The sequence below is a fragment of the Lampetra planeri genome, chromosome 20 (genome assembly GCF_965212315.1).
Source record: "Lampetra planeri chromosome 20, kcLamPlan1.2.h2, whole genome shotgun sequence".
NCBI classification, from domain to species: Eukaryota; Metazoa; Chordata; class Hyperoartia; order Petromyzontiformes; family Petromyzontidae; genus Lampetra; species Lampetra planeri.
Window position 1 is genome coordinate 7,597,781 of NC_136126.1, and position 18,461 is coordinate 7,616,241.

Sequence of the window (18,461 nt, forward strand, 5' to 3'; positions counted from 1 at the left end):
GAATATAAGACTATTCAATATAAAACTGGAATATAATTATTTTCATGATGACGTTATTTAATATGAAACTCTAAAACGTGAAGCTGTTTACATGCAATGTTGCCTCATATCGAGCCCTCTGAATAAAAGCTGTTCCTAATTTCTATACAACAACAACAACTGTTCCCTGCTTGGCGCTCCAGGTGTACATGATCAACCTGAAACGTCGTCCCGAGCGGCGGCTCCGCATGCTGCGATCGCTCGAAGAGCAGCAAATCCAGTGCAAGGTCGTGGACGCGGTCGACGGGAAGTACGCAGGCCGCAACAACCACCACCACACTGAGTTGTTGTTGCGTCTGCGATCTTGCTCAAGCGAGTGCCGTGTGCTCCCCTAGGGCACTCAACAAGAGTCAGATCCGGGCACTGGGAGTGGACATGCTGCCCGGCTACCACGACCCCTACTCTGGCCGCGTTCTCACCAAGGGAGAGATCGGCTGCTTCTTGAGCCACTACGGCATCTGGCAAGAGGTGTTCCCCTTTCCATGGCCTGGCCAGAGCTAGTTAGGTTCCTTGTTGTGATCTCAGGGCCACTTGTGAATGTAGGTGCTGTCCACAGAACCATTGCCCCGTGGGTGCAGATGTATCTTCTGCACCGCTCCAAAGATTCGAATTGTTTTGTGTATTTTGTTTTGGCAATTGAATATCGGTTGTGTCTACGCGACTGTTTCACCATCTGGCGCATTACGTAATTGGCACCACGACTACTTCCACTCTTATATATGTGACCAGATTGTTTAGTAACTTTATTGGCGTTGTGTACAGGAAGCAATTGTATTGCAGTAACACAGCCACTTTCATTATTACCATATTATTTTCCAAGCATCCTGTGTATATATTTAACAACTTTGTATTTTTCATCCTTTGTTTACTGATTTCCAAGGATCCCATATTTTCCCCACAAATATTAGTTTTTTTTTCAAAATGACCCCACATTTTGGGGACACTTTAATGGTATTCACATCATAGCAGTCACACATGAATGCTACAACACTAAAATATAACTCCATTCCATGACCGTAAAGAGTGAACCTCTAAAGCTGAATTCGCAATGTGGCTTTGACGCTTGAGTTGACAATTGCATCGTTTTTATTTTATATTATTATATTATTTTATTATGTTTTATTTTTATTATTCTATTACTTCCCTTCTACGTGACTTTACCGAAAGAACCAAGCAGATGAATCCCTGCAGTCACGAAAGCTTTAAATCGAAATTGCATCGTTGACGCAAACGTGTTGGTGGAGCAATGATTTGCAGCCCCTGGCACCAGAATCACTGACATATACTCGGCATATCCTCTTCCTCGGAAACTGTTCTGTCTGCCACGTCGCCCACGCTTGTCTCTCTCTCCTTTACTGTGCACACTCGCACTGCCAATGACCTGGAAGTAACGAGCATTTTAGGGTGGGTGAGCATTGCTTTTGTTAACGTGCACATTCCTGCACTCCTGTCAACTTGGCTAAAATCAGCACCTACACATGCTGATGAAATTGAGCTATAATGTTGTTCTTCTGCACCAAGGTGCATGCAAGCAAATTACCACAAATGCGCCCGAACTTGAATGTCTCCAGGGCTAAACAGGTTCGAGGCTGGATGGTATTTGGTTTCGGGACCATCAAGGCTTGCCAAGTGTTGGAGGCATAGGGGTGCAGGGGGGGCGTCAGTGCTGAGCATAACACCCTTTTGCGCGTGGGTTGTCTCCGGGTACTCTGGTTTCCTCCCACATGCCATGCACTCCTGCATAGAATTGACCAAACATCCCCAACTAAATAAGGCTTTCCTGGGTGAATCATGTACATTACTGTTATTAGAAACGGAGTATTAACTCGGTCGATGCGCACCAGCCAATAGCTGGGTCTGGAGTCGCCCATAGCACCTCGCCCGCCCTGGCTAACTCGCCGCTGTCCCGCCAGGTGGTGGATCGCGGCCTCCCCAGTTCGCTGGTGCTGGAAGACGACGTCCGCTTCGAGCCGTTCTTCCGCCACCGCCTGGAGAGGCTCATTGCAGACGTTAAGAGCTTAAACTTCAACTGGGACCTGATGTGAGCGTGCATGCGTGCGTGCGTGTGTGGAGCCAGCTGGTATTGTTGCTTTCTCACTCAAGGTGTTTAAGCCAACTGGCCAGACAGACCAAGCTTCAGTAGCGGAGGCTACTTAACCGGCCACACAGGCCAAGCTGTACAGTGGCCAATACATTTCGATGTTTTTGGAGACATTTACGTATGCTGCGTTTAACACGTGGGGGCTGATTATGCTGCGCAGCGGGTAGAGAACGTGATTCGCACTCTGAAGTCTAATCGGCAGGGGGTCTACTCGATCGTTGATTTCTTGGGAGTGGATTAAACCGGCAGAGGTTGTTGTTGTCTGAATAGCCTACCCTCTGTAACAGAAATGGATATTCTCAAAGCTCTGGGCTGTAAGCAAGAGACTTGGACAAATAAACCACTTTTAATTTGTATTTATTCAGCCCAAGGTAAAGCTCAAGTTAACGCTCACCCTAATCAGTTGCATTCAATTTAAATTTTGGACCAAAAATGAGAACTCATTGCGAAATCAAATGTTCCACTTCCATGGATAACGGATGTACTGTTTTAATCACTCACAAAGTTGTTCAGTGGAAGAGCGTGCTTCTCTGCTATTTGCACTGGGTCCCTCAGTACGTGCACCTTCGTGGGCAAAATAAATCACAGACGTCTCAATTTAAAAATAAAACAACAGACGGACTAACAACAGGTGAACGCACTAATCACGCCCGCAGATACATCGGCCGCAAGAAGATGCAGATCGACACCCCGGAGCGGTCCGTGAAGGGCATACGGAACCTGGTGTGGGCTGACTACTCGTACTGGACCCTGGCGTATGCAGTGTCACTGCAGGGCGCGCGGAAGCTGCTAGCCGGCGAGCCGCTGGGCCGCATGCTTCCCGTGGACGAGTACCTGCCCGTCATGTTCAACAAGCATCCCATGTGAGAGCCTCCTTGCGATCCCTCACGCCGCCAGTTCTCCGCCTCCAACTCCGCCCTCCCGCCTTCCGGCCTCCCTTTCATCGTCTTTTTAAATCCTTTATATTAAGTTCGCTTGCTTGCTTGCGTGCTTGCTTGCTTGCGTGCTTGCTTACGACCGTGCAAATCTTTCGGTCGTTTTTTAACCCACTTCCCGTGATCCAATCTAGCTGACATTTTCCACACAGACTCGTTGTGCGAGACAATTAATGTTCGTGAAAAAAAATTCCCAAAATTTTACACTTTTTAGGCAAAAAAAAATGATTTTACATATATTCAAATATAACTCATTCATGTCTTTGGCTGAACGTCACAGTATAAGAGCCCAGAGCGTAACCCCTCCACAGGCCGTGGCGGAGTAGCGCAGTTGGTAACGCCCTCGCTTCCCATGCCAAAGGTCGCGGGATCGATCCCCGCGTCCTCCACAGGCGAATATATTTTTAAATCCTTTATATTAAGTTCGCTGCCACGCATATAAAGGATTTATAGTGAAACACTTTGTTTTTACGGGTTATACTTATTAAATCCTTTATATTAAGTTCGCTTGCTTGCTTAGGACCGTGCAAATCTTTCGGTCGTTTTTTAACCCACTTCCCGTGATCCAATCGAGCTGACATTTTCCACACAGACTCGTTGTGCGTGACAATTAATGTTCGTGAACATTTTTTCCAAAATTTTACACTTTTTAGGACAAAAATATTATATTTTATTACCAATTGCTTAATGGTGCAATGCAATCATCTGACCCATAGGTGGCAGCCATCTTAAGCCAGAGGACGAGAGGACTCTAGCCGCCACGCATATAAAGGATTTATAGTGAAAAACTTTGTTTTTACTGGTTATACTTATTAGCCCCAAACCAGGGTTGCGTTGCAATGGTGGGCCACGCAATAAAACTAGGGCGTGGTGACGGGCCACGCAGGCACTACGACGTCACGCGCGGCAGACGTTATGGCGCCGCCTTGGCGTCGTGACGTCATAACGTGACCTCTAACCTCTTGTCTCCAGGTCTCTCATCTGTCTCCCTCTCCCTCGTGTTTATCCTGCCTGCATCTCATTCATATTATTCTCTTCTCTGTAGCTCTACCATGCCTAGACCTTGTTTATCTCTCGCTTTCGTCTCGCCAACTTGCATCTCGAATTTTATATGGCTCGGCAGGCCCGGTCCGTGATCTTGTGCGCTTAATATCTGGCTCACGGGTTGCAACAATTGAAGAACTCTCGCCTAAACCACTCATTCTCTACCGCGTCAATCCAGCACACGTTTCTTTTCGTATATTTCTTGTTCCCTGCACTTTGCGTGTGTCACCCCGTGTTTGGTCTTCTTTCCGGATCCATTGTAGACTCGTGTCCAGACCACCAGTCTTTTTTCTTATCGGTGCCATCTCTCGCCCCAATTGTTCTCGCCCTGTATTTCAACTTGTCCCCTCCCGCCACGCAGTGAGCAGTACCTCGAGTACTTTGAGCCGCGGGACCTGCGCGCGTTCTCGGCCGAGCCGCTGCTGGTCTACCCGACGCAGTACACGGGCGAGGCCAACTACGTGAGCGACACGGAGACCTCCACCATCTGGGACGATCGGGACGGCACCGCGGCCCCCGACACCAACTGGGGACCCTCGCCAAAGATGGAGGGGCCCGGGGCCAGCGGCGGCGCCGAACATTCGTCCGACGGCGGAGGCGGCAACGGTGGCAACAAAGGGGAGGCCGACGAAGCCGGCGGCACCAAGGGTTGGGAGGCCAGCGTGGCCGCTGGAGTGGGGGCCGTGGGCGGCGGCTGGCCCGAGAGGGGGGCCGGCGTCGTGAAAGGTGGCGGCGCCTTCGCCAAGGAGCTCGTAGACACACAGGCCGCTAGGAAATCGCTAGGTGGCGCCACGGACATAGCCGACGCCACCGCCAGAGATGAGCTGTAGCGGCAGCAGCGGCGTGTACAGACATCGTCGGCACGCGCACACACACACACACCTACACCTTTGCCGGATCGCATGGCAACAGGTGATTGCGCACAAGCGGCTTTGATATATTTTTTTAAACCTGTTGCTGCGATGCATTTGTTGTTCGCGTTTGTATTGGTCTGGTGTGGAAGGAACCACTTGGGATTTAAAGAAAGTACCTGGACAGTTTTGATAAAAGTGGACTCAAGTCAGGGCTATGATGTCGACAGGGTTTCAGTTGCAGGTCCGTTCTACTTTGCGGCTTTAAGAAAATGTATAATTCTGAACTGACAATTTCCCCGGCTTGTGAAAAGGATTTGATCAGGAGGGTCGTAAGAACACCTCGTGTTGTGCATTCAGGCCTGTCTGCTTCAAATCTGTTGGAGGTGCTGTCACAGTATTGTTCACTGTACAGCAGTTATCTTGCCAGTCTGGTTGTGATGTTGTAGTTTTGGTTGCGTGGGTAGCATTTGCTGAATCCAAGTATTCTAAGAAATGTAATCCCTGTTCTTGCCTTTAATGCTGAAGCCTCTAATGGTTGTCTGTTTCGTTATTTCTTTTGGCAACGTTTATAGTGTCCTTTTCTTTTCACCTAGTTTTAGGATGTCCACTGTATTATTTGTATAAACTGAAAGCCAAAATGCCTTATTGTAATAATTTCCACCTTGTAACATACATTAGCAACTCCATTAGCTTTATAACATGATTTTGTACAGATTGCATCTTCATTAATACAAATTAACTGACTCTTGATGTTTTACGCTAATACTATTAAACGCATCTCATTATCTCTGTACTGCCAAGGGGCATCTAATTTTTAAAGGATATGGAATAAACTAAAGCATGCGAGTACATTTTCTATACCCCAGTCGAAAGCTCAATTCTCTCTCTGTATAAACTGCCCTTCGATTACATCTGTGACCTCATCAGCATCTCTAGGCATAAGCTTTCAACACTTTCTCGGCTAACTAAGTGCCATATCTCCTGATTCACACTAACTTAATAATGACTGATGCCATTGAAGAAACAACACTACTCATTTGTTAAACTTTGCACATTTCGACACAAAAACCCGGCATGTGTTGCATGTTTTTTTTGTTGTCAAAACGTTCGGTTGTCGTTTCTCTCTCTCCGATTATTTTGGCTGGAGTTTCAGCAGTGATTGCAAAATGCGCAGGCTATACTACATGACGAGACTATGCTGTGCATATTACGTCAGTGGAGATTTATAAAAGAATAAATCGTGCCCGTTGCAGCTTGGTTCAAGCGTTGGGCCTGCATCGGAGTTTTGTTTTCCGGTGCCGATCGTCCGTGGTTGGGTTCTGCAGCTCGTATTCGGTCGATTCCCCGCTTGCCGATTGAAACGATGGATGTTCATTTTTCAAATGACCAACGAGAACAAGCCTTGCATCACCGCAGCCCAGGTGAGCTGTACATACATTAGTCAAGTTTCTCACCCCCCCGCTCCCCTCTGTATTATCTTATTGTAAGGAGTGGAGGGCAGGTCTTGGCGGGTGTTCTCGTTACTTGAATAAAATTGATCAAGAGAAATAAACTTGGACAAATATTTAAACTGATTTGCTACAGGGGGTTCACAAACTTACCAGCACTACCCTATGATATCAATTGTTGATGAATATTGATAATTTACCGAAACAATACGTGCATTGAATCGCGTATATATATAAGATTCGGTGGATTTTTTTGGTTCGTATACTTTGTATGTATCGGGTTCATTTAAGACCACTCCAACCACTTGAGACTCTGACCACAACAATGATGAAACAAGATTGGTCCTTCAATTGAATCACAACCTGGGAACGCGACAATTCATCGAAACAGAAGGCAGGGAGAATCATTATTCCACTCCTGTGCTCAATGCCTTATCTACAATAACATTGTCAGTGGGAATGCGAAGAGGCTTATGTAAAATACTGTAATATAATCACTACGAATCTGATTTACTAGCTCTCCAAATTGTGATCACAAGGCTTCCGTGAATATCAAATGCCGCTTATGGATAAATCTAAGCAGATCCTCAGTCTAGATGTTAACAATAGCTCGTTATAATAGCTCTTTATAAGGCCATGTGATTGCTGCATAAAGCTGTCTCTAGGGTTCACAATACTTTACTCAAGTATAATTTTGCTAAAGAGTAGTTTTAACTTTCAGTAGAAGCTGGATTTAAATGCGTTTATTTCAGCACAGTTTTGATATAAGCAACGCAAGCTTATATTTTTGGTTAATGTAAGCTTGGTGGGGCGGAGGCAAGCACATGTCAGATATAAGCACGGCTGGACTTGCGTCCTAGATGATAGGCAAAAGCGCAGCCCTGCAGTTGCCTTCTCACACCACTGCTGCGGAAGGGCCTCCACTAGAGGGAGCTCTAGAGAGCCCACACACTCAGTATTTGACCTTCTCTCCCACGCCGGCAAGAAGTTTTGGAAGAAGTGTGGAGTACCCACAGTTTACCCCCGCGAAATGCAACTCGCCAATCGAAGGAACTCCCAATGGGTGTGCTTTTTTTAAAATCCAGATTCTGTTTTGACAACAACTCGGTTCGTACGTGGCATTTGCGGTGTGTATTTTACGTTCCAGGAACTCATTTAGTCTTTACATAAGGCGAGCGAATGCGCACACAGGTGCGTCTTGGTTAAGCTATGTACAAAGTAACTTGTTTTATTTTGATACAATTGTTGGATTTAAATATTGGACATCTAACTATCAAACTTGAGAAGCTAACACATGTACAAAAATTATACCTCTGAAAGAGAAGAAGAATATCCTAGAGGACACAAAAGCAATATGAAACAATATTTTATTTTTTATTTTACTTTTATTAATTTTAATTTTTTACCTACGTGACTTTACCGAAAAGAAACCTAAGAACATAACAATGAGTCATCCATCGAGGTGTCTACGATTTTGTTTTCTCTTATGGCTGTTTAAGCTTTTTTTGTAACAAAAACATAAAGTTAATTGTTTTCGGTATGTCCATATGAGCATTAAAACATGTTTTGTTCTTCCAGTATTTTGTGTAAACATTGAATGAAATATGACTGTACATTATTGTATTTCCAAAGCGCTGGCTTTCATAACCTACAGCTTTATCTCGAAAGTTTTAGTCAGTCCGGCTTTGGAATTTATGTTAAATAGCATATTCAAATTTCTACGCACTAATCTTGTATAACATGCATAACTTATTTTATATTAATGCAGTGTACGCGTGTTTATAACGCATTTCTATGCATTAATTGGGAATTAATGTATGTTGAATTTCTTTCACACCGTACGTAGCCAACCAGGCTAATCGGAGGTGCGGGGGAAGGATAATAGACTAAACACAAAAATTTGTTCTAAATAAATTATTTCTCAATCGAGGTTTAAAAGTGCATAGCTCCAGTGGCTTCCTAACAGAACATTGGCAAATTCCAGCCAGTGAACGTTTCTATAATCACCAACCCATGTTAAGTGGTCAATGCCTCTCGCCCCAATTTACTTGTGAATGCCTAGTTAGCCTGTGTAGACATCTAAAACCCTGCATGTCCCAATCACTTTTTAAGTGTAATTATTTTACAGAAATGTACAGCATGCGTAATTTCAATGAGATAAAAATTCTCCCTCGGTCACATTAAAAGTATTTCTTTTGTTCACCATTCAATTCCTACAACTTATATAATTCCTACAACTTATTTTATTTGTACAAAAGGATGTTGAATTATAGAATGTGTAATACAATGCTCGACCATTTAGTTTTTCACACGACAAGCATACGTTTATGTTCAAAATTTGGTAGGTCCATGCAGATTCTTGGTTCTTTCGGTAAAGTCACGTAGATAGAAAATAAGAATTGAAAATGTATATACGAAAGAACCAAGAATATGAATTCCTGCAGTCATGAAAGTTTTAAGTCAAAATTTAGGTCCATGCAGCTTGGAGATAAAAACTAATTTTGAAATTCTCAGTTGGGTGTTGCTCCCGAATATCTAATTGACGGATGGTTGGACTTTGGGTGCCTAAGTAAATCAGCGTACATTCTTTAGTTACAAAGATGTAGATCGGTGAACACGTTTTAAGATTTAAGACTGCTTCTAGGTTACCAAATTGATGCATTTTTTCGTTCATACTCCGCGTGTGCTTTGTATTTTAGGCTTGGTCTATGATAAGACCTCGGTTTTTTTTTTTAGAATGCACGCCCTTTTGAAGTCATTTTGCGGCTTGTGATATGGAAATGAGATTACGGTTCATTCCACAGGGCTGGCCAGAGCAGACGGGCATGAAAACACATCATAGTCAGCTGGAAAGATGTGCGTTCAGAAGTCTCCGTCATGAAAGTCAATAGAGTTTCGTTGTCAGGACTGGCAGAATGTGGTGCACGGTGCTTGGTTCAGAACAGAGTTTATACATTATACATGTGTTCTTCCATCGAGTGAGCGACATGCTTGCCTGAGGCTGAGGTCGGCTAAAAAAAAAACCGGCCGTGAACACTTTACCATTTCAAGTTTAATTTTTTTTTTATTTCTCCACATGTTGAATGTTGCTTGCATGTTAATTTCGCCGATTGGTGATTACGGCCATGACATCTCCGGAATGCACCCCCCTTCATCTTTTCGCACATGTACCGTCTGATGAGGTTACAAATGGAACCGTCAGCGTTGGCATGTCCGCTTCTTTGTGTTGCAGAGCAGCTGGCTGCAGCGTGCTCATGCAAATCGGTTTCTTGGCAGCGGAGAGCAATAGCGTCATGCATTTTTAAAAGTAATTATTGTAATGCAATTACGTTTCTTTTACATGTGCATGCATTTTTATTTGTTGCTGTGACAATGGCCAAATGATGTTAAATTGAGAAGGGGAAATAAGGGAAAGCATTTTCAGCAATTTTTTGCTGCGTCTGTGCAGTCACGCGATCAGTGATTTGCAGCAGTCGGCCATCCGATGCTTTCATTATGACCTTAACGGTGCTGTAGATATGACCTTTTTATGAATAAATCTTGTTTAAAACCCGAGGATCACGTGGAATTGAGCCCGTGTAACCCGTGCAGGGGTTGCGCTGTAGAAACAGAGATCAAGTCCACTTACACCCACACACATTGGTCCATTGGAAGGTTTTTAAATGTTAATCGTGTGCCACGTTAAACGAACGCGCCTATTGCTGCTGACGTGCCTTGAACACTATAGCGCTGCCCAATGCATGTGCACTCACGAGAAATGATTTCGGGTATTGTCAAATTGAAACAGCAAAGCTAAAACTGGGATACTGCTACGAGAAGGTCGTGGTTTCGAACCTGACCCTGACGTCTGGATATTTGGAGTTTGCATGTTCTCTCCGTGGTCGCGTGGATTCTTCTCGAGGTATTTGGCTGCTATAAATGTTCACGTGATAAGCCACTTTGTTTGAGCTGTCATGTGTGGCCAGGCCGCTTCTGAAAATGAGCTCTAGATATCTCAGTAGGCCCTCCCTGGTAAAGTAAAAAAAATAGTTTCAGAGCCCAAACCCAAGCGAGTAGTGGTTTGTAGATCGAGTGGGCAGGGAGACACTTGACCCAGGTTACCGCTATCCGTCAATCGCTCGTGATTGGGGTTGCTGCGACCCAGTAAACACGGAACGTTGGTTCAAAGCTTCAATCCACAAGCCAACGTTGACGCAACCTCGCACGCTTGCTGGGGATGTGGCGATACTGCTACGACGCAATCGTCCACATTGCAGAAATATTTCTCTATCATGACTGCTGTGGCTTCTAAACACAATATATTCAGATTTTATTTCCCGACTAAAGATTTACGAAATAACGAGAACGCATTCACATCCTCAGTAAATAGCTGTTACCGATTAGTGGTTTGTAATGTGTTTTCCAGAGTAATTGATGTTCTGGTGGCTATATGACCACATTCATGGAGCTCGTTTAATGATTTCACAATGCCTCGAATTACTGACAACATGTGCATTATCAGCATTATAGGTTGTAAAGTTGCAATCATTAAAATATTCATGGTGGCTTCTGTTGAGTGCACTGCATTTGAAGAACTTAGCCGTTATTTGTACTGGAGGTAAAACTGTAAAATACAATTACACAGTTATGAGAAACCGATATTGCAATAATCATATTGTGAAAATTTAAATATAATTGTATTGTAAAAAATGCTATGCTGGAAACGCTACCTTTAACACAGGGCTATGGGAACTACCTTTCCACCGTACCCACAAACCAGTGCCTAGTCTGGGTAGGTGCTATTTATATATATATATGCTGAACTTCTTTCGCACCATACATAGCCAACCGTACTAATCCGAGGTGCGGGGCTAGTGCTGGACTATGGCAGCGATGACACAGCAACGTCCCAGTAAACATGGACCATTGGGCCAACGTTGGCCCAACAGCTCTAACAACATACTCTTCGGTTCTTTCGGTAAAGTCACCTAAATCAGCAGCTGTCCTGCTGTATCGGTTCCACCTGATGACGGTCACTTGTGTTGCGATCGAAACGTCGTGATTAAATTTTTATTTTATTTTTTTTATACCCACGTGACTTTACCGAAAGAACCAAAGAGTATGGATCCCTGCAGTCACGAAAACTTAAAATCTAGTTCTAACAACACGCGAACGTCATGTTTACCGGGACACTTGAGCACACGCATTGTGCCTGGCGCTCATGCCTAAAGTACGCAGCGTGATTTGTGTGTGACTGTGGGTAATCCAGGGTAGAGCCTTCGGCATTGGCCATAGACGGCGTGAAGTCCATACGTGCCCTATCCACCACACATTTGTGGCTCGGTTGCCATGTTTCACTGCGAATTCCACGGGCGACTTAGGCTGATGTTAAATGTGCAACTTTTGTGCAATGACGTTCACGCATAGTCGGGTTTTTAAATCCTTTATATTAAGTTCACTTGTTTGCTTGCTTGCGCGCTTACGACCGTGCAAATCTTTAGGTCGTTTTTTTAACCCACTTCCCGTGATCCAATCGAGCTGACATTTTGCACACAGACTCGTTGTGCGTGACAATTTATTTTCGTGAAATTTTTTTTCCAAAATTTTACACTTTTTAGGAAAAAATAAATTATATTTAATTAACAATTGCTTAATGGTGGCAGGCGATCATCTGACCCATAGGTGGCAGCCATCTCAAGCCAGATGACGAGAGGACTCTAGCCGCCACGCATATAAAGGATTTATAGTGAAAAACTTAGTTTTTACGGGTTAATTTTTTTTAACCTTTTTCTGTCCGTGTTGCTCCATTTAGCAGCAGTTGTGCAGCACCGAGGAAATAAGAATTACGTGTCGGTCTGCAAGTCATAAATCTGTTCAGTATCACTTGAGAGTTTTCTGACCTCGTCGCTCACCTGCATGGGAACGCGAAGGCAATGATCACACCTGGGCTGGGCGTTCAGACAAGGAGAGGATAGGTGGGGTGGGGGGGGGGGGTCAGGCCGTGGGAAAAATTGTACTTAATATAAATTAATCGTCAACGAAATTGGTTCATGATTGATTTTAATCACTTAGTAATGTGCAACTGTGCTGAATGAAAAACCCGTTGAAGTGACGGGATCTGACATGGGGCGTTGCGCGTTCGTTTAAAGGGCGCAAACACATGGACGTGCAGGAGAGTTGCACCGTGTAGCAGCTTCACGCATCCGTGTGATTTATAGGGCTGCATGCCAGTCTTTGTGGCTCGGAGAGCCAGACTAATGCACCTGTATAGTCCATGGAATTTTGTATTAATGCTTGAGGTTCAGAACCACGTATGTGGTTCATACGGTGGGTGCGGTGTTACCGCTCAAAATGCCAAAAGCCAAAGGCACCCCTCTGAGCCCTTAGGGTTCCATAAATCCAACGGGCTTGAAAAGACGAATGCACCTGCATGGTTTTAGGGTTTATGTATTTTTTCTAAATGATATTAGGACCTAAGTGCATGTGTGATAGTTTTGTTATTCAACAAAGTCCAGGTCTCAATACTTTCTTTTCACGAGGATCCTGCAGTGGGTGTTGGATAATTTCCCATTTAAGCAATTGATTGCATGTAAGAGGAAATCAGAGTACTTGGAGAAAACCCACTGATTAAAGATGATAACAAAGACAAAGATCCCCGCATAGCCTTAACCGACTGTTGGGGCAAGTGCTGTTGGCGAGCACCAATGAAGGCCGGCACGGCACACGAGGGGATGGGTAGTCAGCACCACCCTTGCCCGCCTTTGTCTCCCCAGTGGCGATTTTACGCACCACACCAGGTATTAATTTGAGGCTGAGTCGATCTAGGGGAGGCCCAGGACCAGTCAGATAATCGTCACTGGTGTTTGTCGTGAGCGGGAATCGAGTATAACGCTCTGGTCATCACAGATGGGTTCATGGGCCAACTTTCTTTGCTGCCATTTGCCAGTTACATAGCAGCAGAGTGGGTTTGGAGGGTTTCATAAATCTGAATAATTAATACACTCTTCTTGGTTCTTTGGGTAAAGTCACGTAGAAGGGAAGTAATAAAATAATAAAAAGAAAACATAATAAAATATTATATTATTTTATGTTTTATTTACCGAAAGAACCAAGAAGATGAATCCCTGCAGTCACGAAAGCTTTAAATCGAAAATTAATACACTCTTGCCTCCAAAGCACTGGACAACACGCATTCAATGTATATGCCCTGAATCGACAGACCTTCGATAATCCACGCTGAGCAGCATGATGAAGCATCGTCAAATAACCCCCACAATCCGCACAGCGCTCATCCAGCCTTGGCTTCACACAGAGCTGCGTCTGTGCACGTGCATTCACAAGCTGTGTGTGACCACACCTCAAATGTCCGCTAAGCAAGAGTTTCACTACCCGAGCTCCAAAGTGAACTCCGGGCATGATGAATGCCTCCGGCCCCCATCTCTAACGCAGATCCCAGCCACGTGTGGACCAGGCGTGTGATGGAGGGGCTGGGCCAGCGAGTCGAGTAGATAATAGATAACACATGAGGTGCGCCGCTATGTTTCCCAACGTAGGACTCCTGGGAGGAATGCAGACCTCTGGAGCGTCATGCATTGGACATAAGATTCATATTCTGGGTCGATCCCGCACACTGATGCTGGTGGTAAATCTCATGCATTTGGAAGTGTGTAAATGCAGTAATTTCAGTCTTCCTGGGTATGGCAACTCCCCTGGCATGCCTCACTGGCTACTGAAAAAATAGGTGCGTGGCACTTTAACGCATAGATCACCCAATCATATGCTCCCTCATTCGCCCGTCTCGCGTATTAGCCATCCTCAACATTAATAGAGGAAGAGGTCACGACCCTAGCAGATCAGTGGGAAGGTTGGGGGGGAGGAGGCTGCAGCCTGCAGAGGCTGCTGGGCGAGAGTGACGATGTACACGATGATGATAATGATTGTGGGGACGGGGGTTGGGAGGCCTAAGGGAAATGAAGTGTGGCTCGTTTGGGATGGAGATTCGTTGTTAGATCTGGGGGTTTGGTAGAGGTCACAACCGGGTACCCGATACCCGTACCCTACCCGATACCCGGCTACCCGTACCTGGCCGGGTACGGGTAGCCGTTTGCGACCCTGGTGCGGCCGGGTACGGGTACGGGTAGGCCGTGAGTCACTGGTGAGTAACTGTTTGTCACTCATTTCGGGTAGGGTACGGGTAGGGAACGGGTACCCGTACACGGCCGGGTACGGGTACGGGTACCCATTTGCGACCCTGGTGCGGCCGGGTACGGGTACGGGTAAGGAATCAAAACCCATTTGCGACCTCTGGGGTTTGGTGAATTTGGAGGCGAGGTCTTGAGTCTGGAAATGTTAAAGTGCATATTGTCATCCTGGAGATGGTTGCGTAAAAAACTTGACATGGTAATGTATCTTGTCACTTATTCACCCATGAAATGTTGCGCTGAGTCTCAATACCCTTTTTTCAGGGGGCCCAGCATCGGGATGTTTGGTCAAGTATATGAATTAGTTAGCATGTGTGAGGAACCCAGAATACCTGAAGAAAATCTACGCAAATTGGGTAACACGTATCATCTGCAAAGATAGATTCCATCCTTGCTATACTGTATTGCAACCTCCTGGTCACCTGCAGCCAAACTTGTACTGCGTTTACAAATGAAGAGAAAACGCTAGACATGTTTAATGCTTTTGAACGATGATTGGGTTCTTATGAATTATGCTCCAACTTTGGTATGATCAACGTTCGCGAACACATTGTGTCCGTGACACACTTTGAGTCTCAATATCTCCTTCGGTGATAACTTCATCGTAAAACCGTTCGTCATTTTCAATGGATAACCCCCCCCCCTCGTCTTCGTCAAAAATAAGACGACAGTCCTTCAACTCGGATCCTATTTTGCACAAATCAACCTCCTGTGGCGTAAACGCTGCCCTCAATCTCACGCAATCATCCACTCTTTCAGCAACCAGCTGTCATCATCATCATCGGGCTCAGCATAAGCTTGTCACTCAATCCTCTGGAGCTCTCGAGCAAAAGGGCATCTCGCGTGAGTTCGTGGTTGTGCTGCAGAGCTGCACAGAGGCGACTCTAGCCAGAAGAGGGCAGTAAAACATCAACCAGTCAAATGCGAGGCAGTTCTTCCATCAGGCGCGATAACACGATGTCACACGGGAATAGGTTTTCCCCTTTTTTATGGCAACAAAACAGGTGTGTTAAGATGTTAAAACACCAAACTAAAACCTTTTTACAAGGAATCGTGTCTGCATTAACCGCAATACTTTGTTTTTTTTTTTCAGAATGCAAACAAAAAACGTACTCTGATAGTATTTGCATTGTCTTTGAAACGGATTGGTCCACACCAGAGACGGCTTTCTTTTGAGCCTCGTCTCAAACGGTGTTCGACCAGAGGTCGCCAAAAGGCGTACAGCCCAAAGACAAAGCCACTATCAGAGTAATGAGAGCTCGGGGTGAGCAGCTACATCATGCGACCTCCTTTGCCAGTACCAAAATATGAGAAGAGGTGTTCCCATTTTTTTCTGGCAACAAAACAGCTGTGTTAAGATGTTAAAACACCAAACTGAAATTTTGTTACAAGGAATGATGTCTGCATTAACCATAATACATTAACCACAATACAGACACGATTCCTTGTAAAAGGTTTCAGTTTAGTGTTTTAACATTTTAACACCTATAGTAATAGGGTTTTACCCTTTCAACTGGTACAAAAACTGACACCCTTATATAAGGCATCATGTTTGCAATAACCACAACACAAGCAGTCAAAATGCAAACAAAAAGAAACAACTCTGATAATGATAATGATATGCACTGTCCTTGTAGTTTATTGATGCCTTGTATAAAGGTGTCAGTTTTTGTACCAGTTGAAAGGGTAAAAACCTATTACTATATATTTTTTTGCCACTGGTAAAGGAGGTCTCATAGTTTAAATTTTATCATCTGTTTTGTTGCCAGAAAAAAGGGTAAAACCTCTTCTCATAATTTGGTACTGGCAAAGGAGGTCCCACGATTTAACGCGATTTTTGTTCCTGGATAGTAAGTGTCATTTTCTAATTGTTTATGCCTCAAAAGTATAGAAAATGTCTCACCCAAAAAAAAGACAAAGGAACAAAAGAAATTAAAAGCAAGCGCAGCAGAGAAGCAACCACCCTCCCCAACAACTACGTCACGTGAGAATTATAAAATATTGCACAAACACGAATCAGTGTTAAATAAATTCCTTATAGCGTAAGTCGGCTCGGGAAAGATACTTTTTAGACTGATCATAGTACAGTTAAGTTAACAAAAGCACGAGACAGATCTTGGGTAAGTATTGTGCACAATATGTAAACAGACGCACATTTTCGTGAAGTGCATTTGCATGTAGGCACGGCTTGATTCTGGAAGAACTGAACATAACATTTTAAATAACCAGCTACGTGCCGATTAAGAACAAGGTATTATTTTTCCTTCCAAGAGACACTTGGGATGAAAGTAAATGCGGGAAAAATGGAAACTCTCGCAGTGTAAACATTTAGGGGCCGTCCATAAATGACGTCACGCGATTTTGGATGATTTTTTTTCGTCACACGACGTCACAAAAAGTCAGACCCCCCTCAAATATGACGTCACAAAGCTCTGCCCCCCCCCAAAAAACATGCTTCTAATCGCTTTAAACTATTGTCATTGTGTATTTAATGTGGCGCTGCACTCTGATGTTGTAGGAGAAAACATTTATTAAAAGTCTATTTAATTAAGTAGAACGTGTTGTCTAGATTTAAAGTTGCGCATTTTGATGTGACGTCACATTTATCAACCCCCCCCCCTCGTCACACATCGTCACAAATGTCTGACCCCCCCCCCCCCCTTTAGGTGCGTGTCGTCATTTATGGACGGCCCCTTACTGCACTGCTGTGCTTGGTTTTGGTGCTCTTAAAATGTTAGACTATATCCTGGTCCCTCGAATCTGCTTATGCAAAATAAACTTGAATAATTAAAAGTGTGTTTTCAATGCTTGGCAAAAACGAAACTCGCCTCTGTTATGAGTTGGCTTAGCCCGCCCATGAGGGGGCTTAAGCCCCTTACACTTCATAGAATGAAATGTGAATGAAACTGAATGAAGTGTTATATCAGCCCCCCAGCCCATAGGGGGCCCCCGCGCACTTCTAAAAATTAAGAATGAAATGTGAATGAAACATGAATGAAGTGTGATATCAGCCCCCAATAGGGGGCTCCCTCACACTTTATAGAATGCACTTCGCGTACGGAATTGTTATGCGTTAAAAATGCACTCAAACGTATGTGTCTGTATGTATAGTGCATTGTCTTTGTACCGTCCGCCTTTTGGCGTTATCTGGTCTGACACTGGTGAGACTAGGCCCTAAAGAAGGCTGTCTCTGGTGTAGACCAATCAGTTTCAAAGACAGTGTTATATATTATCAGAGCGTGTTTGTATGTATGTTCAGCACAAGTATTGTTTGCGGTGAATGCAGATAAAGATAAAATAATGAATTAAAATAATAGCGACGTTGTGTCCTCTCTCTGTGTGTCCTTGTGATGTCTGTCTGCTTGTATGTCTATAGTTTTCTAGTTAGATTTTTGTTGCTATTTCTCTTATGCCTGATGATGATTGCTTGTGTTGCAATCGAAACGTCGCTATTATTTTAATTCATTATTTTATCTTTAGACGTGACTTAACCGAAAGAACCAAAGAATAATTCTTGCAGTCACGAAAGCTCCAAAAATTAAGATTGAACCACTTCTACGGGGAAGTTTTAAGCTTATCTTTTTTCTCTCTCTGGCTATTTGTTCTCTCTGCCTGTGTCCTCTCTTTGGAATTTTCACACTTAAATTCTAACTTAGCAATCTTTGAAATACGTAATCAACCAGGCTATGCGTTAATTGTGTGTTGACCGACTCTCTGTGTTGCATTACATCACATTTCGATATTTTGCGAGGTTATTTAATTTTAGTGTGTCTTTCTCCTAATTTTCAAGCTTGCGTGCCGTGCCACGTCGTCATCTTACTTGCGCAGCAGCAACACGTTGCCGTCCACTCATTGATATG

The 18,461-nt window shown here is 44.2% G+C and overlaps 1 protein-coding gene across 1 annotated transcript in view; it reads left to right on the forward strand.

Moving 5' to 3' along the window:
• LOC144724382 (procollagen galactosyltransferase 1-like) overlaps positions 1-9,971 on the forward strand; it is a 33,299-nt gene extending 23,328 nt beyond the window's left edge. Inside the window, exons 8-12 of the mRNA XM_078603467.1 lie at positions 183-289; positions 375-507; positions 1,953-2,080; positions 2,797-3,003; positions 4,481-9,971. Coding sequence (XP_078459593.1) covers positions 183-289; positions 375-507; positions 1,953-2,080; positions 2,797-3,003; positions 4,481-4,949 — 1,044 coding nt within the window. The 3' untranslated portion in view covers positions 4,950-9,971. The remainder of the gene's footprint in view (positions 1-182; positions 290-374; positions 508-1,952; positions 2,081-2,796; positions 3,004-4,480) is intronic.
• The last annotated feature ends 8,490 nt before the right edge of the window (positions 9,972-18,461 follow it).